The sequence below is a fragment of the Narcine bancroftii genome, chromosome 4, assembly GCF_036971445.1.
Source record: "Narcine bancroftii isolate sNarBan1 chromosome 4, sNarBan1.hap1, whole genome shotgun sequence".
NCBI classification, from domain to species: Eukaryota; Metazoa; Chordata; class Chondrichthyes; order Torpediniformes; family Narcinidae; genus Narcine; species Narcine bancroftii.
This window is the reverse complement of record NC_091472.1, coordinates 20,658,348-20,681,265: the sequence shown is the minus strand read 5'-3', so window position 1 is coordinate 20,681,265 and position 22,918 is coordinate 20,658,348. Positions and strand designations below refer to the sequence as shown.

Here is a 22,918-nt window from a genome sequence, read left to right as displayed (position 1 = left end):
TAAGTCATTCCTGCCATTCCAGGTATCAGCCTGGTGAATCGCCTCTGCACTCCCTCCATTGCAAGAACGTATGTATCTACCTGCATCAAGAGCAACAAAGTCTTGCTCTTCATTCATCACACTGACATCTGGGGATATGAAGGAGGTGACAGGTTGAATCTTGGCAGGTCTTTTAGTTTTCTAACACGATTTGTGGCAAAGATCATAGAGGGAAACTTTTATTTGAAACAATAGATATGTAAAAATACAAATGAACATATATAACCAAATAAAAATAAATAGAGCTAAGAGTTCATACAAAATCAGAAAACCATATAACTGTCAAACAAATATTACAAATTACAACACAAATATGTAAACACATAAACCAACTCAATAAAGTGAAATGTTTAGCTAGCACATTTAGATATTGGAAGATTCAATCCATTGCTATTTACTAGTGAATTATACCAGTTAATCACATTTCAACCATGGGGTAAATCTGATTTTTTTGATAATGCAATGATTAAGAGCCGGAGATTTCTTTTTTTGGGGGGAAGTGGGGGTGGGTGGGGGGGAGGGGAAAGAGAAAGAAATACAAGCAACATTTGATAATCTCAAAGTTTAGAGAAAAATAAAAAGATTTTCCCCAAACGATCCAACATTCAAAGACACATTTGGAACAATTCTACATTGCCAATCTAACGCCTGTTTCAGGTTACCAAAAATGAACACTGGCGTAATATTGCAGTGTTTTGCATCACCAAATTCACCTCACCTATTAGTGAGAATACCCTGATAAATTTTGCGTATCAAAATTGTGAGTAATACATTAAATCTAACTATTGTATTCACACCTGCACAGGTACCTCGTGAGAAACAGAAATAGGCAAAAGTGTCAATGCAAATATTTTTCAATATACACCTTGACTCTAACTTAGTTTATTCAACTATGATTTCAGCTACTCTTTCAGAGCAAAACTGTTTGTTAGTGGGAAAATCTGGACCTATGCAGAGCCAGTTAGAGCCATAATAACCGTGAACTGAAGATCTCAGAAATGCATCTTATTTATATACAAGGGCACTGGCAATGAACTTGTCAATAACAAAATAGGTTCGGATATTCTTTGCAGCATTCTATGGATCATAATAATATACAAAAGTAAAAACTGAAATGAAGATATTACAATTTAAATGCATCTTTGGGTTATTCACAGTTACGATTAATATGGTTATATGTGAAACACAAATCACTTGTTTCTCTCTTCCCCTAACCCCCCCTTCCCTCACAAACAGATAATGTTTGGTCATCCAGCACTTTCTTAGGAGTGGAGCATAAAGTCAGTACTTTAGAAAAAGCAGTCTATGTGGGAATCAATTACAAAGCAAAGCAGTGCAATAAGTGAGATTTGGCCACAAAAATAGGTTCAAAATCTCAAGACAGCTGATCTATGTGGTAGGAGATTGACTTATATCGGTTAGCATTACTCAACAACAAACTTTACCAAATTTGACTGAGACAACATTCAGCCCATCTGGGTTATTTATTACACAGCTGACAAGTAAGCTCACTGATTGCCGCAGAAAGCTTAGAGTTGCGTGATGCAGTCTGGTATACTACTGCAACGTTCAATTCCAGGTTTCTTCTTTGAGAGGTTGAAAAGTAAAGGGGAGAGGGCGGTGGGTACACTTTTATCTCCAGGCACCAAACACACAATAATGTTAGTTTAAGGCCTAAAGTGTGTTATGTATCCTTCCGAGCATAATAAATATGATTCAGGTAGGTAGTCAGGAACTTATCAAAACACAGACATCAAGTTAATCTAATTAAGACATAACTAAATAATTATATGTTGTTCTGTGATTAAACATTAATTCGGTTAAAATGACCATTTCCCTTAAAATGAAAGATTTTTACTGCTGGTGATGCTGTTCAATGGAAACACCAGTGGTGCAGAAAAATCACACAGACCTTTGAGAGCCAGATTAACAATAAATATTCTCAGGGAAGATTTTGCAGAGCTCTATCATCTCCCAACCAACATCTTAAAATTCAACTTCAGAAATACATGTTCTATTTGCATCAAATTGCTTCCATTTGTCAATGCATGCATTTTTTTTATGGCTTAAAGAGTCATTTCAAAATAAAGCTGAAAAACAATACATCTGCATTATGGCTTTACAACCATTAAGAAATGAATAAGTTTAGTTTTACTTGGGAAACAATGCAAGAATATTTCTTTTTTTTTAAATTTTGATAAACTGAGAATAGTTCTGAATCTTGATGGAAAGAAGGATATCACTGTTGGATTGGTATTATGTTGATATGGTGGAACATATTCCAGGAGATATGGTGCAGTGGAGTCAAATACAGAATAAAGCCAAGTACTCTAGTAGCTAATACAATGCAGTAGGATCTCAATACCGCTTTTGTTTACTTTTCATTTTTATACTAACAATTTTCTTAATCCATAGTTATATTATATTAAACTCTGCTGGAAAGAAAAAGCGTGGAGGATATTCTAAATTCATTTCTCAAAGTGAATGTATGTGGGAAAACTTTACTCCCGTTATTTTAGATTGGATGTAAAGCTCTTCCAGAGATGTGAACAGGTACCTATCTAATTTAAAGGTTTGCATTAAAAATAATATACCCTAATTCACTGTATGCCATGGACTAAATGAGCTTTTGACTGGAATCAATCCCTTACAAGCTATATTGATTGGTGAATACTCTTCTTGATTAGTTAATCACTCTACAGAACTAGCTGAAAACATCCCAAATTTTTCCTTGGCAAACAAAATGAAATGTAATCCATCAATCAAATTCTATATGGTCAATGCAACATTTGTTATTTTTGCTAGTTTGTAGTTTTGTTTAAATGTGATGAACAAAAGATACAACAATAAAATACCATCTATGCAATGCAAAACGTATACTAAAGATGTTGCCATTGATGGAACTTTTACCTTCTCTGACCAGAGCATAAAGCAAAGAATTTTCCTCATAGTACAAAAATTGTCATGTTTTTGACTTTATATAGTATCCTATGCAGAATCTGTGGTTTACATGTTAAACACACATAAAAAACAAACATCAGTCCTTCATTCAACCTAAAATGTGCTTCAACTAAGCAGTCTGGCATTGTTCTGGTCTTGTATTGGCTATAAATTATTCCATTTTACACTGTATTTCTATTCCAGTAATAATGCCAATTTGCTTCTCCATTTTGATGACTCAAGAATCTTGTCAATGTTAGTATACACTGATGTGTCTTTCCCCCAACCTCGCCCTCCCCTCATGTTCTGTTATTGGATGGACACGAAGCTTACAGCTCCAGGAAGAATTACGTGGTGACAAAAGAACCACGGAAAGCATGAAAATATCTTGAGGCTACATAATTAAATGGCAAGCAAATGTTCTCATTAACACAGGCCCAATCAAAAATGTGGTCTGTTGCTCTGGGCTTTGCCACCTCAAAGACACTACAAAACAATGCTACTCATGCAAAGAATTGCTTTTATCTTCTCCATTGTGTTTGTACTGGTTTAAATGGTTACTGTAGTCAGAGTTTGAAGCTGCGATACGAGAATGACGGGTTGGACTGCTCTTCTGTTTGGGTTGTCCAGGCAAAATGGTACTTGTTATTTTCAGGCCACATGCTGAATCCAGCGCACCTTCTGGATCAATCATTACGTTGATGGCTAAAATGGGAAAGCACAGGAAGAGTTAGAGTCGTACAATTCCAAACAATGATAAAGCTGTATCAATTACAAAACAGTTGCATTCAAGATTCAATTTATTGTCATAGTAATAAAAGAGTCATATTATATGAAATTTCTTTTTTGCCTGATGCAAGGCAGACAGATTCACCATCAGCAGGAATTGCCTAAGACCCTCTTAGAGTCAGACTGACAGTCAGAGAGAGAAGAAAAAGAGAGTCCCCCCTAAGAATCACTGAGTGTCCGTAGATTCGCCTCCAGTGCTTCCATAGCCTCCACAGCCATACACAGACCAGTCCAAACCACTGGCAACCCGAGCTCCAGATCCAAACCTCCGACACGGTCAGGAACCTTTCAGTGCCCTTGTCACCTCCTTGCATCCCAGTTCTGATACTTGGTATTCTTCCAGCCAGTCTCGAGCAGTCTGCAGCCCAGCATGAGTCTCCTGACAGCAGTCTCCAACAGCCCACAGCTTTCATGAGTTCCTCGCCTCGAGTCGCCAGCAGCCCACCGCATGCATTGGTCCCTCGGCCATAGAACTCCCTCTCTGGTCCACCACTATGGTCACCATCCCTGCAGGTTGTCTCCTCCGCTTCTCCCTCTCAGACGGGGTGTGATCTTCCCGTCCTCTGGTGCCCTGCTCCAGTCCTCCGCTTCCCCGGAGTCCGCAGCCCCTCGTGCTGCTGATAAGAGGCCCCACCATCTGTGGTCGCAGGATTTCAACTAAAACCCCCATTGCTCCCTCAACAGGCTGTTCAAAGCCCATGTGCAGCCAACCGCAGTTGACTGGGCAGCTGGACCCTGTGGACGCGCTGCTTCTCCACTCCCTCACTCTCTGTGGGTCCACACTAGCGGCTGAGCTTCCGTTACAGTGGCTCTGGCAGTGCCGCCATCTTCAAACAATATTAGTGTTTCATACAGCCATAGAAACTATAAGGTAATTGACGTTTTGGGCCTGGGCCCTTCATCAAGAGTTTCAGAAATCAGGCAGACACCCATAATAAAAAAAGATGGAGGTGGGGGGGGGGGGGAGGGAAAGGTGTTTCATGCTCATTTCTGGGAAGGATTTATACTCCATCTGCATTCTATTTTCATTTTGCAGCAGATCCTCAAATTGGCCGGATTCACAATTTAAAAATGAAAAACTGATTTCTCCAGATTATCACATGATAATGACATATCCAAGTCAAAATATTTCCAAAGTGCTGAGGACCAAAGAGATAAAAAGGTTTGAGGAACTTATTTACAGTTAACTTAGAAAACAGGCAGTTTGAATATGGTACACTGATACTTATGTGCAAACTCCAATTATACTGGAAGATAAAGAGAAAATGTTAATTTGTAGAGCATATAATTAACAATATAAAAACTGCAATACACTTTGGCTATTTCAATTGTTTAGTCATGTGTATTCCAGGAAAACCCATTCAGCAAGGAAACCCTAATTTCCCCAGAACTGCCTTCATTCCAAATGTTACACTTTACTTGGCTCTATGAAGATCATTTAGCATGCCTTTTTAAATTTATATTTTGGCATACAGCACGGTAACAGGCCTTTCCAATTCCCGAGCAGCCCAAATATCCTAATCAACCTACAACCCCTGTATGTCTTGAAGGGTGGGAGGAAACTGGAGTGCCCAAAGGAAACCCACACAAACACAGGAAGAACGGACAGCGCCGGATCTGAACCTGGGTCTCTGGCACTGTAAAAGTGTTGCGCTGACCGTCTGCCAGTCCCAAGATTGCCAGAAAATCTAATTTAGAAATGACTGAATATCATGTTGAGTTAAGACACTGATCACAATTAATAGCTGGCAGCTTTACAGTGAAAGTGCAAGAATTTAAAAATGAAGTGTTGCTTACCTTGGAGTTGTTTCTCTACTCTTTTTAACTCCTGCAGGATCAATGAAATCTCCTGTTTAAAAAAAAACAAAACCACGGGTTTTGAACAAACTCTTAAATATCAAAAATTATTAAATATTTTATTATTTAAAAGGCATTTTACTGAAAAATTGTAAGAGTGCAACATAACTTTGTAAATGAATGCAAAGTTAATCACTATTGTGACAGAGTATTTAGAGGTGGTTTGGGAGGAGTTGTTAGAGCAGCTTGCACACATAGATTTTAAAACACAGAATTTCCCAGGACTTTTGCAGAATACTTTTTGCAGGAGGCAACAAAGTATTGACAGCAGCTTGCTTGGGAGAGCACGTGATCTTTGCAGAGAGGAGAACAGTTTTGCTCTTAGAGGGAGGGTGTGAAACAGAAATCAGTTCCAGAACGACAAATTGGCAACCTTTGGAAGGCTGCCTGTTCAAAGGAGGAGATTGGTGGTCTGAAAGGTGACCTGAAAGAGGATCGTCTGGAGATCCCTGAAAGGGGCAAGTTTCGTCAGCAAGACTGATTGAGAAGGAATCAGTTGCGGATGTCTTGGAAAAGGAATCTCTCTCTGAAAACCAGCAAGAACCCTCCTGGGTGGTGACCATTTGCCTGTAGAGCACCAAAGACTGGTGAACTTTGTTAATGCTAACTTCTGTGCACAGTACAAGAATTGCCTGCAACCAGTGAGATTGGACTGTGATCCAAAGAACTTTTCTAATCTTAAATATACATTACACACACCTGTGCTTAGTATTAGAGGGGGGGGGGAATTAAATAATTAGGTAGGTTAAGTAATAAGTTAAAGTTTAATTCTGTTTTCTTGTTCAAATATAATTAAAAACAACTTTTATTAAGTAACCCTGTGTTATAGTGCATATCTATTGCTACTGGTTTTTGGGGTCCTCTGGACTCCGTAACACTATACTTATTAACAATAGGAAGGTATGAAATAAGGACAAAGATTCTTTGGGGGCGGGGGGGGGGGTGTTCATTGTAGAAAGTCAGTAGTAATATACTGTAATTCCATAATCAGAATTATTTTCAGACTTTACAAGGTTAACAGTATAAATTGTCCAGGGCCAGGAAGTCCAGCTTTAGTAAATGGACGCTAGTTCTTTATAGGATATAGTGGTTTAAACAATAAGGTGCTCAAATTCGACTAGGATACTAGAAGCAATTACCAACTGCATTTATTCACAAGGCAATGCTTTGCTCTTGCTAAACATATTATGCATTCCCAATAGTGAAACTACACTTAGTATTGACCAGTGACTAATATTGTCTGGACTGATGAAAAATGACACTTATTGTGTGGTTGCAATATTAACCAGAGTTCTCACACAGGTACATAGAATTGTAAAAAAATAACTGGCTTCAGTTTCAAGCTTACCTCAACGTCCTGATGTTATTTTTTTTTAAAAAGTAATTATTCCTTTGTTGCCTTGCTAAAATCTCATTTCTTGTTGGTCATATGAGAACAGCAGAGACCATCTCTTTGCTAAAACTAATGCAGTTAGTATCAAATGCGTTCCACAGGAGATTAACAATACGTGAAAGGAAACAAATACAAGATTGATAGCTACCCAAAGCCATCAGTAGTACAGTATCAAGGATAAAGCCAGTTCCTTGCTCTATCTCATCAATTTAAGAGTATAAAAATTACACTTTCAATGTGGTTAGTATAATCGTTTCATGATGGCATAACAGAGATGAGGTGCTTGTTTGCAGGAGGAATACCAAATCCTGATTAGTAATTGTTCTTCCAATTTTGAAGTTATTTAGCACACGCAGCATGTTACCAGGAATAGTGATCTGTATTTATATAGTAATGGTAATCAAATTCTTAACAGCATTTTCTGAATCTTGTGTTGAATGCAATCATGCATAGTTCATTCCATTTTACTGATCTACAATTTTTACAATTCTCCCTTAAACATTTTATATATAGCTTCATGCAACTTTTTCATTAATTTTTTGGCACTTCATCCATCTATTGAAGCTAAAGTTATGATATTCACATTTAATTCACTGTAAGATCTGTCACAGAGGTGGTATTAGTTGGACACATTCACAAAGAAAAATGCAATGCTCTCCATATTCAAGATTCAATTTATTGTTATGTAATAAAAACAGCAAAATATCACATGGAATTTGTTGAGGCAGATTCGCCATTGGCAGAAAGTGCCTGAAGCACCTTATACAGTCAGAGAAAGAGAAGGAAAAGAGTCACCGAATGTCTGCTTCTGCAGTCCCCAGAGCCACACAGAGACCAGTACAAACCATTAGCAGCCCGAGCTCCAGATCCAAACCTCTGACACAATTAGATACCCTTTAGTGCTCTCAACACCTTCTCACATCCCAGCTCCAATACCCAGTACCCCTTCAGTCAGTCCTCAAGCCAGTCTTCAGCAGTCTGGTGTGAATCCCTCGATTGCAGTCGCCAGCAGACCACAACCTGCGTGTGTTCCCTGACTCAAGCCTGTGCAATTCTTTAACTGCAGAGCCCCTCACTGGTCTGCTGCCAGGGTCACTGCCCCATGGGCCGTCTCCACTCCTTCTCAAACGTGGGTTGCTCTACCCATTTTCTGGTGCTCTGCACCAGTCCTCTGCTTCTCCAGCATCTGCAACCCCTTGTGGCTGCTGCCGATCATAGGTGCAAAAGGGTAATTGGAGAATCAGTATCAAACAGGGCAAAGAATATTAGGGTGGTGCCAATACAAGCTCCTCTCCTCATTACAAATCAACGAAACAGCAAGATCTGAGTCAACAATGAATAATGGTGCAGCTCTAAGTGGAAGGTCATAGCCAATCAACAATGTGCTAGATTGTCACTGACATCATCAACAAGGAGATGATTCTTTAGGAAACAAAGAACTACTCGAAGAACTCAGGTGCTCAGGCAGCATCTGTGGTGAGAACTGGCCCAGTGAAGGACAGTAGGTGTGAGAAGTGAAGAGACAATAGAGGGAAGTCCACAAGGAGGGGGTGGGGGTTTTGGTGTGTGTTTGGGGTGGGGGGGGAAAGAAAGAAAAGCCAGAGAGAGAGAGAAAATAAAGGACAGGAGTAGGTTAAAAAAAAAATGGAAATATTTGAAGCAGATGGGGGTTGGGGTTACCCAAAACACACACACACACACACCCACCCAAAATCATTGCTGTTAGGTTTAAGGCTGTCGTGATGTGTTGTTCCTCATTTATATTTGCCTCACCCTGACAATGGATGAGGCAGAAGATTGATATATTTGTGCAGGAATGGTTGGTATGGGGAGTTAAAATGGCTGATTTTTATCATGGATGCTCTCTGGCCTGCTGACATTCTCCAACAGTTCTTCTATTGCTCAAGGTTCCGGCATCTGTAGCTTTTGTTTTTCCAAACAAAGACAAGAGCTTGTTTATTATGAGTAGGCAATATCCTTCATCTTGGTCTGCAGTCACAGACCCTTCAATCCAAAATTTCATTTTATGTTTTGAGGCAAAAAAATACAATCTGCTCAAAATATAGTTGTTACTCAAACTGGAGGCTTGTGACTAGTGGGGTGCCAGTGATCAGTGGCCAGTCTCTATTAACCATTTGGATGACAAATTGGCACAAATGTACAGAGAAGTCACCAAAATTGGTGGAAAAGTGGCTATTGAAGGTTATCCATGATTACAACAGGAACGAGATGAATGGGGAAAATGGGCCAAGGCACGGCCGGTGTCATTTAACTCTGGCAAGTGTTAAACCAGGGCAAGACTTGCATGGTGAATGGTAAGGCCTGGGTGGTGTTGCAGAACAAAGCGATCGGGGTAGAGGTACATTGTTCTATGAAGGTAGTGATGTAGGTAGACGGGACACCAAAGAGGTTTGGCATACTTGTCTTCATGAGCCAGGGCAAGAAGTAGGAAAACCATGTTGCAATTGCAAAAGATGTTGGGGAGAATGTACTTGGAGTACTATGCGCAATTATGATTCACCAGCTGTGGGAAAGTTATCTCTCTCTTTCTCTCTGGCTTGGCTTCGTGGACGAAGATTTATGGAGGGGTCATGTCAGCTGCAGGCTCGTTTGTGGCTGACAAGTCCGATGCGGGACAGGCAGACACGGTTGCAGCGGTTGCAAGGGAAAATTGGTGGGTTGGGGTTGGGTGTTGGGTTTTTCCTCCTTTGCCTTTTGTCAGTGAGATGGGCTCTGCGGTCTTCTTCAAAGGAGGTTGCTGCCCGCCGAACTGTGAGGCGCCAAGATGCACGCTTTGAGGCGATTTCAGCCCACTGGCGGTGGTCAATGTGGCAGGCACCAAGAGATTTCTTTAGGCAGTCCTTGTACCTCTTCTTTGGTGCACCTCTGTCTCGGTGGCCAGTGGAGAGCTCGCCATATAACACGATCTTGGGAAGGCGATGGTCCTCCATTCTGGAGACGTGACCTACCCAGCGCAGTTTAATCTTCAGCAGCGTGGATTCGATGCTGTCTGCCTCTGCCATCTCGAGTACTTCGATGTTGGAGATGAAGTCGCTTCAATGAATGTTGAGGATGGAGCGGAGACAACGCTGGTGGAAGCGTTTTAGGATCCGTAGGTGATGCCGGTAAAGGACCCATGATTTGGAGCTGAACAGGAGTGTGGGTATGACAACGGCTCTGTATACGCTAATCTTTGTGAGATTTTTCAGTTGGTTGTTTTTCCAGACTCTTTTGTGTAGTCTTCCAAAGGCGCTATTTGCCTTGGCGAGTCTGTTGTCTATCTCGTTGTCGATCCTTGCATCCGATGAAATGGTGCAGCCGAGATAGGTAAACTGGTTGACCGTTTTGAGTTTTGTGTGCCCGATGGAGATGTGGGGGGGCTGGTAGTCATGGTGGGGAGCTGGCTGATGGAGGACCTCAGTTTTCTTCAGGCTGACTTCCAGGCCAAACATTTTGCCAGTTTCCGCAAAACAGGATGTCAAGCGCTGGAGAGCTGGCTCTGAATGGGCAACTAAAGCGGCATCGTCTGCAAAGAGTAGTTCACGGACAAGTTTCTCTTGTGTCTTGGTGTGAGCTTGCAGGCGCCTCAGATTGAAGAGACTGCCATCCGTGCGGTACCGGATATAAACAGTGTCTTCATTGTTGAGGTCTTTCATGGCTTGTTTCAGCATCATGCTGAAGAAGATTGAAAAGTTATCATTAATCTGGAAAAAGCACAAAGGGTTGAATTATGAGGAGAGATTGGATAGGTTGAGACTTTTCTCCCTGATGCCTAGAAGTGCAAGAGAGGACATGAGAGGTATACAAAATCATGCATTGCTTAGATAAGAGAGATTATAGCCTTCTCCCTACCCAAGATTAATCTAAAAGAGCACTGAAATTTAAGGTGACAGGAAAAAGATTTAAAAGGGACCAGAGATGCATCTTCTTGATAAGAAGGTGGTGGATACAAGCTGTCAGAGGCAGTAATACAAGTGATGATAATTGGAATGTCCAAAAGATATTCAGATAAGTGCATGGATATGAAAAGATTACAAGGATATGGGAAAAAAGCAGGTAAATCAGACTGTCTTCATCAGTACTGAAAAGTCAGGACAAAGGACTGTCGAACTCTGAGTCTACAATAAAGGACATTAAAAATAACTGACCTGTAGTTTTTAGTAAATCATTACAACATTTGCCTGTTTCGATTCCAAATATTTCCACTCAAAATCCTTAAATATTCAATGAATCAAAAAAAATCACAGGAAAAATTTTAAATGAGAGAAACGGATAGTATGATGTAGTTATGAACAATAAGCTAGAATTGTTAAAAATTTCTTAAAGACACCACAATACTACAAAATTCTTCCATCAAGTCATTCCATCATTTTGTCTTAGGATACCATAATAGCTCTATTTGTAATTTTACTTGCTTAAAGTGTACATTCCTACAGTCTGGGCCCAGATTCATCACATTCTGGACAATATTCAGACACGAACATGGCAAGGAACAGCTGCAAGTGCCAGGCAATAATTATTTCTGAAAAGTTTAAATACTTGCACAAGTTCAACAATATTATCATTGCCAAAATGCTCACCAGCAAGATCCAAGAGGTCAGCACTGATGAGATACTTAATTGGACCAAACAAATGTTACATTCACATAAACAGGCAAAGACAAAACATGAGTGTCTTGCCTCCTGATTCCCTAAGGCATTCCATTGTGTTCAGGGTATGTCAGTAGTTCTAAAAATACCCTCTTGTGCAGTGCAAATAACACAAGATTAATATAACCTGGAACAAAGCAACTTGCTTTCTACCTTGTATTTGATATTTCTATCTTGGTAAAAAGACTAGACTGTAGCATATGCGCTACGCGAAGTGTGGAGTAAGAATGACACCCATAGTCGAGTTGAGGTCGAAGACTGATTTATTGCACTGCCAGCTTTGTTTATATTCATTCCCTGCCTTTGACAACAGGGGAGATGTCATTGCAGTGCCGGCCTCAAACTGGCTGGTATTCCCTCCATTGTCTGCTGTTTCCCACTGTGCAGGAGGTCACGTGGGAAGATAGCTGTTGGTCCTTGCAGGGCCCTCATGATCACCAGGTTCGCCGGCCATTTTGTGAGCTTAGTCATGACTCTGTTTGCAGGTCGCTAAACAATCCCCCCCCCCCCCCGAACTGGTGATTGAAGGGTCCATTGCCACTTTGGGTGCCCTACCTCTGCGTCACTAGGGTGGAGTCTTGACTGGCTGGCTAATGTCTATATGGGCTGGCTTCAGAAGGTCGAGGATGAAGATTTCCTCTTTGCCGGCAATATCCAATGCACATGTCGACCCATTATGCCTGACGACTCAGTACGGCCCCTTGTATGGCCATTGGGGGGGGGATGCCTGGTGCACTCCCCTTCACATAAAAATATATTCACAGGTGTGAAAGTCCTTGGGGATGAAAGATTTGTCATGGCTATGCAGCAGGGGCTGTGGAGGGGCTAGGGTACCCAGTCTTCCCCTCAGCTGTTTCAGTCCAACCATGGGGGTTTCTGGATCCTTGGCAGCGGCCAAGAATTCCTGAGATTACCAAGGGTGCGCTGTGGATCATTTCTGCTGCAGAGGCATTAAAGTCCTCTTTTGGCGCAGTGCGTATCCCCAGAAGGACCTAAAGCAGTTCATCCTCAAAGTTGGGCCCCTTGAGCCGGGCTATGAGGGCTACTTTTAAGTGTGATTCCCCCCCCCCACCCCCCCCCCGGTGAGGATGTGGTGCCTTGGTTCCGCAGAGAATTGTGGCACCATGAATGTGGGGAATTCAGCCAGGATGCGATATTAGGTCTTGTCAGACAGCATGACGGATTTGAGGTGGGGGCGGGGGGTGCAGTAGTTTGGTTTCTCCCACAGATATTATCTGAAAAGTTCTGGATTGTGCTAAACGCTGCCCTTTTAACAGTGGGCATGCAGGAGTGGCCAGCAAATCGTAGGGACACGGTGAGAGTGCCTTAAGTTCGTATAGAGGTGCTTTTCGCTGCTCTCAGTGCTGGGGCCAGCTTTGCGTTCTGGGTGTCATGGGCCGTGGAGGGGGATTGGGGTGGGGGGTGGAACTACCCTTATTTCATGGAGGAAGCTGTCATGTTGGCCAACCGCCGCAGCCATTAATGATGGTCGGCCATGGCATTTCCCTGAAACACGGAGGGTGGGTAGCATTGGCGGGTCCCCGCACTGCATCTTTGATGATAATAACAATGTGGCTGGGTGGGTCCACATGCCTCTCTGTCTGTTGTGGCCTTGTTGCTGGCTAGGGTCAGGGCTTGGTAATCTGTTCCACTGAGGCACCGTTTTCTTTCTTCAATCTCCAGAGCACGTCTGCCTGGGCTGAGACTTCCCTCAGGTCGCTGAAGTCCTCGTCGGTGAGCAAGAGTCAGATATCCTCAGGCAGACATGCTCAAAGAGTAGGCGAGGCCTGTGCCCCTCAGTGAGTATGAGCATCTTGTTCATAAGAGCGGATGGGGCCCTGTCCCCAAAGCAGTCTATGTGCAGCAAACGGGCAGCCTGCTCACGCCGTGATAGCCCAAAAGTGCGGGTTAGTAGATCTCTGAGGGTACTGTATTTGCCTTGCTCCAAAGGCTGTCATAGGAAATCGACGATCCTCACTGCCACGTCCTGGTCGAGCGAGCTCACTATGTAGTAATAGCGGGTGTCGTCAGCGAAGGTGTAACTGGGCTTGGCCTGTTCACACCACATGTGTGGTTGCAATGCCCAGAACATTGGCAGCTTTAGCAAGACCACATGGAGAACTGCTTGATCTGTCATCTTCGGGTCCAATTGCTGGTTGGACCTGTCAGGGTCACCAATGTAGGATGCACACTACATAAAGTATGGAATGAGAAAGATACACATTCAGTCGAGTCAAGGTCGAAGATTGATTTATTGCACAGCCAGTTGTTGATATTCACTCCCTGCATCTGAAGATAGGAGTGATGTCATTGCAGCGCCTGCCTCTGACTGGCTGGCGTTCCCACCATTGCTCACTGTTTCCTGCCGTGCTGGAGGTCATGCAGGACAACAGCCGTTGGCTCCTGTGCAGCCCTCGCAATCGTCGGGTTGTGACTTGGTTTGCAAGCCGTTAAAACACCTCCATTTTAAATACTTCGATCAGATCACCCCCAATCTCAGCTTCAGATACTCAGAGAAAACAATACAAGTTTGTTCAAACTCTCCTTGCTGCTAATGCTCTCGAAACCCCATGATATAGTAAGGTTCAGTATCCTTCCTGGAGTGTCAACCACAACTGCACAACACTCCAACTGTGGCCCAACAGAAGTTTTTAACAGCTGCACACTGCAGAGATGGAGAGGGGATTGAGAGAAACTATTCCCATCATCAAGAAAGTTAAAGCAAGAGGATATAGAATAAAGGCAGCTGGGAAGAGAAACAAAAATGAGAGCAAAAATTCTTCAATTAAAACAAAAAAAAAGCAGTGATTGCTTAGGAGTCATTAGAGAGAATTGTGAAAGATTTAATTATGGTATTCACAAGTGAATGGGTAAGTACTTGAAAGAAAAAAATAGCAATGCTATGAGGAAGAGCTAGAGAGGAAAAATTGGCTGAGTTTGCATGCAGTTAGTACAATTGGCCTCCTCCCGTGTAGTAATACTTCTGTGATAGCAGGACTAGTGCAAGGGGCAAATGGAAATTGTGCTACTGCTAAGAAAACAAGAGACTGTAGATGCTGCAAAACTAAAGCACACACAAAATGTCAAGGGAACTCAGATCAGGCAGCATCCATAGAAGACAATCAATTGTCAACATTTTGGACACTAACCCTTCATCACAGAAAGTAAGAAAGGGCCATAAGCCCAGATAAAAGGGTGGTGGGGGGGGGGGGGGGGGAAGAGATCACAGGGCACTAGGTGAAAGGTAGATGCAGGTGGGGGGGAAGAAATGGGGAAAAGAATTTGGGAGGAAGAGGCAGAGGAAAATGCATTCTGACAGGACAGTAGTTGAACGATTGAAGGGAAGGAGGTGGGGAGTGAGAGGAAGAAAGGACTGGGTGACAGGCAGGTACAGGAGGAAGTACAGAGTCAGAGATTACGGAAAGAAAGGGAGGGAATTTGTGAAAACAAGAGGGGGTAGGATAACTAGAAATTGATGAAGTTGATGCTGTCTGGTTAAAGAATGCCAAGACAGAATACAAGGTGTTCAATTAATTTGTCCGTGGCCTCAATGTGGCAGTACAATAGGGCATGGACAGACATGCCAGGATGGGAATGGGAAAGAGGCTGGCTACTAGAGATCCTGGATGTTGTGGCAATTGGATCAAAGGTGTTCAGCAATGTGATCCTCCAATCTTTGACTGGTCTCCCTGATGTAGAGGAGCAATAAATGACCCCTACAGATTTGCTGGTGAAATATTGTCTCACTTGGGTCATAAATAGTGGCAAGGGAGGAGGTGTAGGTGCTGATACAGCGCTTGGTGTGGTCGCAGGGATAAATGCCAAGGAGATGATTAGAGGCATCCTTGTTCTATACCTGATCCTCCTTCCTCACAACTATTAGGGAACAGTAGGGGCCATTTATTGAATCCAGGTTGACTATCTCTACATTGGGAAGACTGGACATAGATTCAGAGATTTGCTTTCTTGAAGACCTTCACTCCTTCTGATGTCACAGCCAGAATCTCCCAGTGGCCACATACTGTAATTTCACTTCCACTCCCATACTGACATTCTGTCCATGGTCTACCATATTGCTAATTTGAGGCCACACATAGCACCATGTATTCTTTCAACAATGATTCCAATTTCTAGTAACGTCACACGTTTTCACAATTCTACCTCCATCTCTTTGCTTTCCCCATCCCTCCTCCTGCCATGCTGCATCTTCCTTGGCCTTCTGACCCTTAGTCCCATCACCTCCCCATTTCTTCCTCCCATCTTTACTCACCCATCACCTGATAGCCAGTTCTCCCTCTTATTCATGTTTCTGCCATTTTCTTGCTCTTCCTGAAGAAGGATACATCCTGAAATATTATCGAATGCCTTCCATGGATGCTAGCTGACCCACTGAGTTCCTCCAGCATTTTGTGTATTGTATCATTGATGAGTATTCCTCAAATCTTACACAAGTACCTCCAAAAAACAGGTAACATGGTAAATTAATTCATTATGACCTTCATATATAAATATGACAGGTATTAAATGCTGATGCAGTAAATTAAAAATGTGTTGCTACTTTGTGGTTATCTGAGTCTTTAGCAGGCTGGTGCAAAAGTCAAAATTTAATCTTAAAATGCAATTATGTTAGATTATCAAAAAACTTCCCCCTCGCATTTTGGCTGCATTTGCCATCTCAGCAATCATTCAATCTAACTTGTTTTAACAACTGAATTATTGATGGCCTTTTATTTATAAAATTAATCCCAAATATTTACAGCATTTGTCTGAGATTTATACACCATCTTTCCACCTTGCCAAAAATTTTGCAATACTTCTTCAAACCTCATCACAAAAATCAAACTAGCATTGAAATTACAGAGATCTACAATATAGTGAAGATTAAGGGTTCAACTTTCTATCAAGAGGATAAAAGTAATCATTAAAAGGAATCACGATTTCTGGATAACTACTGATTGTTACATTCTGCGACAATGAGCAAAGAAGCATGGAGGGATCTGGCTCTGGGGAATGAGATTAGCTGGATTTTCAGTGATGTAAAACCATAGAATGCTACAGCACAAAAAACAGGCCATTAATTAGGCTCCTCTAGTCTACATCAACCAACATCTCCCTAATCCCACTGACCCTGCTCCCATACCATAACCCTCCAGTCCTCTCACATCCATGTACCCATCCAATTTATTCTTAAAAGACATGATCGAGCCCGCATTCACATCAGATGGCAGCTCATTCTACACTCCCACCACCCTTTGTAAAAAAACTTCCCCCTAATGTTCCCCCAAAACCTCCCCCCACCAGCTAAAAACTATGAATTCTCGTATTTATCTTCCCCAACCTAAGTGTAAAAAAAGCCTTTTTGCATCCACTCTGTCTATACCTCTCAACCTTGTAAACCTCTATCAAATCTCCACTCACTCTTCTTTAATCCAAGGAATTAAGTCCTAACCTGTGTAATCTTTCCCCGTATCTTAACCCCTGAAGACCTGGCAACATTCTAGTAAATCTTCTCTGCATTCTTTCAATCTTGTTATCCTTCCTGTAGTTAGGCACCGATATATTCCAAATTTTGGCTTACCAATGTCTTAAACAACTTCATTATAACATCCCAAATCTTACACTCAATGCTTTGATTTATAAAGGCGAAGATACCTAAAATTTTCTTTACAATCCAGTCCACATGCGACACTATCTTCAGGGAACAATGTATCTGCACTCATAGATCCCTCTGCTTCTCCGCACTCCTCAGTGCCTTATCATTTATTGTACATCTCCTACCTTGGTTTGCCCTTCCAAAATGCATCACCTCACAATTGTCAGCATTAAACTCCGTCTGCCACTTTCTGGCCCTTTCCCCTAGTTGGTCCAGATCCCTCTGCAAGCTTTGATAACCCTCCTCGCTGTCCACAATGCCTCCTCTCTTTTTATAATCAGCAAACTTGCTGATCCAATTCACAATATGATCCAGGTCACTGATGTATACAACCAACAACAATGGTCCCAACAAAGGCACACCACTAGTCACAGGCCTCCAATCGGAGAAGCAATCATCCATTACCACCCTCTGCCTTTGCCCACAGAGCCAATTTTGAATCCAGTTTACCATCTCTCCTTGAATACCTCGTTTCATAACCTTCTGAACTAAGCTCCCACGTGGGACCTTGTCAAAGGCTTTTCTAAAGTCCATGTAGACAACATCCACAGCCTTTTCTTCATGCATCTTCATGGTAACTTCCTCAAAAAACTCCACAAGATTTGTTAAACACAATCTACCATGCACAAAGCCATGCTGACGCTCCTTAATCAGCTAGGGACTGTCCAAATACCTATATATCCTGTCTCTTAGAACTCTTTCCAATAATTTACCAACTACTGACGTCAGACTCACTGGCCTCTAATTACTTGGTTTATTTTCAAAGCCTTTTTAAAACAATCGGACAACATGAGCTCACCCATGGCTATGGACATTTTTAATACATCAGCCAAGGGCCTTGAAATTTCTTCACTAGTCACCTTCAAGGTTCGAGGGAATATCATATCTGGCCCAGGTGATTTATCTACCTTTATTATTTGTAAGGCAGCAAGCAACCCTTTCTTTTTAATCTCCATCGGTTCCAAGACTCTTCTGTTTATTTCCCTTCCTTCCTTATCCACTATGCCAGTTACTACTTAAGATCTCCCCCATTTCTTGAGGATGCACACATAGTTATCCACTTTGATCCTCTACAGGACCAATTTCATCCCTTACTATCCTTTTACTCTTAATTAATTTATGGAACCCCTTCGGGCTTACCTTCATATTATCTGCCAGAGCAACCTCATTTCTTCCTTTTGCCTTTCTGATTTATTTCTTGAGAACTTTCTTGCTTTTTTGTACTCGTCAAGTACCTCATAAGCTCCTTGATGCCTACACTTGCTATACATCTCCCTCTTTTTCTTAACCAGATCACCAATATCCCTTGAAAACTAGGGTTCCTTATACCTGGTAACTTAGCCTTTAATCCTAACAGGAACATGCAAACTGCACTCTCAAAATTTCACCCTTGAAGGCCATCCATTTTCCTCACACACCCTTGCCATAAAACAACATATAACCATATCCCAATCCACTCCTCTTAAATCCTTTCACATTTCCACAAAATTTGCCTTCCTCCAATTTAAAATCTCAACATGAGGACCAGACTTATCCTTTTACATAAATCACTTGATTTTAATGAATTATGGCCACTGGACCCAAAATGTTCACCTGCACATACATCTGTCACCTGACCTGCCTTGTTCCCTAATAGGAGATCATGTACTGCGTCCTTTCTCATTGGTACCTCTATGTATTGATTTAGAAAACTTTCTGGAATACATCTCACAAACTCCAAGCCATCCATCCCATTTACAGTATGGAATTCCCAGTCAATATCTGGGTAGTTAAAATCTACTATCACTACATTCTGCTTCTTACATCGACCTTCTATCTCTCTACAGATTTGCTTCTCCAATTCTCTGACTATTGAGCAGTCTTCAATACAACTGTATCAGTATGGTCACATCTTTCCCGTTCCTCAACTCCACCCATATGACCTCTGTAGACAAGTCCTCCTTGCTGTCCTAACTCTACTCAACTGAGATATTTTCCCTGACTTGCAATACCATTCCTCCCCATCTATCACATCTGAAGCAACGGAACCCTGGAGCATTAAGATGCCAATCCTGCCCATCCTGCAACCAAGTCTCACTAATAGCAACAATATCATAATTCCACCTGTCAATCCATGCCCTAAGTTCATCAGCCTTACCAACAATACTCCTTGCATTAAAATAAATACACTTGAGAACATTTCTATTGTGCACAAACCTTTGATTTTTGTCTATACATGCAGCCTTTATATGACCTTTATCCTCCTCCTTCCCACCAACTGCTCTAACATACTGGTTCCCCTGCAAATCTAGTTTAAACTCATCAGGACAAGACTAATAAAGCTTCCCACAAGGATATTTATGCCTTTCCAGTTCCGATGCAATCCATACTGTCGGTACAGATCCCACCTTCTCTGGAACACAGCCTAGTGATCTAGAAACTTGAAGCACTCCCTCCTACACCACATCTCCAGCCATGTGTTAAGCTGCCTTATCCTGCTATTGTTAATCTCTCCAGCATGTGGCACGGAAAGCAATCCTGAGATCATTACCCTGGAGGCCCTCTTCTTTAGTCTAGCACCCAACTCCCTGAACTCTCGTTTCAGGACTTCCTCATCCTTTCTACCTATGTCATTGATCCCCACGTTGGACTACAACATTTGGCTGATCACCCTCCCTCCTAACAACTCAATCTGAAATATCTCATACTCTGGCACCAGGGAGACAACATACCATCTGGGATTCACGATCTCCTCCACAAAATCTCTCATCTGACTATATGGAATCCCCTATCATGACAACCTGCCTTTTTTTTTTCCTCCTTCCCTTCTGAGCCACAACACCAGACTCTGTGCCGGAGACCTGTTTGCCATGACTTGAATCTGGTAGGTCATCCCCCTCAACAGTATTCAAAGCAGCATACTTGTTTTTCAGGGGGATGCCCACCTGGTGACCTTTCTCTACCTGCCTATTCCCTCTCCCAATTGTAACCCAACTGCTCTCTACATGTCTCCGATGTGTAATAGCCTCCCTGTAGTTGCATATATCACACCCTTTGCCTCCCAAATGCTCCTCTGAGTTTACCCACTGCTTGTTCCAAAGCCTTAACACAGCTTGTCAGGAGGCATCTCAGCTGGATCCACTTGCATTTGTATCAATCTCTCTCACAATCAACATCATGCAAGAGGAGCATTCCACTGCCCTGGGCTCCATTCTCCCACTCACTCTCTGCCCATTTATGCCGGTTGGCTCCTAGGGTAGAAACCTGCAGCCAATTACTGGAAAAGACTTTGGAAATTTCCTCCCTGACTCCATAGTGGCAATTGAGCAAAGCTCCAGGAGGTCGCTGAAAATTGTGAACCACCACCACCAATACTTTAGAACTATTGTATTCTACAACAAAATTTAGGCCGGTCTCTCTGGCCTGGACTTCTCCCTGCAGTGACCGCTGCTCCACCGGGCCCCACCAGACACGGGCTAAGCACCACTCGACTCCACTTTGCCCGCTAACGCTGCTCGACTCCACCTCCTCCTCATTGGTTGGTGCTGTGAATCCTTTAAACCTCTTAAACTTCACAAAAATCTTCCATTCCACACACAAGGCACTCACCCCTCCTCTGACTGAAACTTGTAGTTACTTATAAGGTTTAGATTTGCAATTATAAAAGTCGAGCAATAATCTAGAATAAAATTAATTAACTGGATCATGGCCAATTTTAACAATTTAGCTTCAGTACAGGGAAGAGCACGGATCGTGGGAGACCATGGTCGAATCCTTTGGCAAGAAGATGACACAAGATAATTTCACCTTGCTCTTCAACGTAGAGATGAGTGCAGTATGGCAAGAACAAAGGAAGATGATTTCCATTGGAAGAAAGGTCAAAAACTCAAATGAGAGAGGAAAAGGTTTGGTAGAAATGAAAGGAGTAATGGGATCTGGAATTTTCTATCTGCAAAACTAAGTAGACATACTCGAGTAGACATGCTCGAGAGGTAAGGCAGTGTCTTTGATTCATTATTTATTATTTATGAGAATTAATGGTATCGCAAGTTTGTAGTCTGACCAGACATAAAGCCATTAGTCTGTATGATGATTACTTATAGAATCTGTAAACTCAGCTTTGAAAAAGAGTTTTTAAATACTTTGTAATGATTTATTTTGGATTGCCTTTACCTCATATTATTGCTTTGTACTGGATTTCTAAATTGAAGGAAGTCAATTCTGTCACGATAATGAATATGTATGAGATGTACCGGAAGTCACGTCGTATGAGAGAGAGATAAGAGCACAAGCAGGAGAACAAAGGGAACTGGAGAATAAAGCCACTGAGAAGTTTACCTGATAAAACTTTTGTTTGATGTTTTATTAACTTCACATTTCGGGCCACAAATGTGACATTGGCGACGAGGATGGGATAAGTCAGGTCTAACACTGTTTTAAAGACAGAATTCATGCCAGTTGCCCACTCCCTCGCCCTCTGTTTTGTCCGCACTGCACTCCGCTCTTCTGCGTACAATGCTCCAATAAATGACCCAATGGATGTTCTACCAATTATATCGACTGGGATTCCAATCTCCTCCATGGCCTTCATCACACCCACGTGTGAACATCCCCTGGCTCCCCCCCCCCCCACCCCCGAGATGTACATCCCGAGATGTAACAACATTTGTGACTCACTGTGGATTGTATCGTTACAAGAGACTATCATTTGAAATTAATGCAGCTTCGGAGATCTACCAGTATGAAATCCATCGAGTGATTCAAGGCATTCCTGGAGTTGCCAACATTTCTGACGACATCATAGTCCATGCACCAACGAAGGAAGAGCATGACAAACGATTGAGGCGTGTACTATCTAGACTACAGGAGGCAGGCCTTACCGTGAATGGAAACAAGTGCCAGTTCGGTGTGTCAGAAATGGACTTCATGGGACACAGACTTACATGGGAAGGACTAAACCCTGCAGAGGCCAAGGTGAAAGCTATTGCAGAGGCACGTGCACCCCAGAACGCAACAGAGGTGAGGAGTTTCCTGGGATTGGTCAATTTTTGTGCAAAGTTCATTCCTAATTTCGCTACAGTGGCAGAACCACTAAGGAAACTAACCAGGAAAGGTGTACCATTTCATTTTGGATCTGAGCAGAAGAAAGCGTTCACAGCGCTGAAGCAAAGCCTGACAGATGCAAAAACTCTTGGATATTACGATCCGGCGGCATCAACCAAAGTCATAGTGGATGCCAGCCCGGTTGGTTTAGGAGTCGTGTTGGTCCAAATGCATGATGGAGGACCAAGAATCATTGCCTATGCCAGCAGATCGTTATCAGATGTGGAAAGAAGATACTCTCAGACAGAGAAAGAAGCACTCGGACTTGTACGGGCCTGTGAGAGGTTCCATGCATATTTATACGGCATTGAATTTGAACTCATCACAGATCATAAGCCATTAGAGGTGATCTATGCACCTAGATCCAAACCATGTGCCAGAAGGGACCACGATGCTGAAAAGAAAGGTGCAGCAAAGCTGTACACAGATTCGAAACGTGGAGCCAAGTACTCAGACATCATGCCAGGAGATAATGTTCTAGTGAGGCATGAAACTGGTGGTAAGCTAGACACACCT

The 22,918-nt window shown here is 42.4% G+C and overlaps 1 protein-coding gene across 12 annotated transcripts in view; it reads right to left on the bottom strand.

Annotated features, from left to right (window-relative positions):
- Nucleotides 1-2,998: 2,998 nt before the first annotated feature.
- cep170aa (centrosomal protein 170Aa) overlaps nucleotides 2,999-22,918 on the bottom strand; it is a 131,952-nt gene continuing 112,032 nt past the window's right edge. For all 12 annotated transcript variants that reach the window (XM_069930915.1, XM_069930913.1, XM_069930914.1 and 9 more), the window contains 2 exons: nucleotides 5,566-5,617; nucleotides 2,999-3,684 (listed from right to left, as the gene is read on the bottom strand). In XM_069930915.1, coding sequence (XP_069787016.1) covers nucleotides 3,479-3,684; nucleotides 5,566-5,617 — 258 coding nt within the window. In that variant the 3' untranslated portion in view covers nucleotides 2,999-3,478. The remainder of the gene's footprint in view (nucleotides 3,685-5,565; nucleotides 5,618-22,918) is intronic.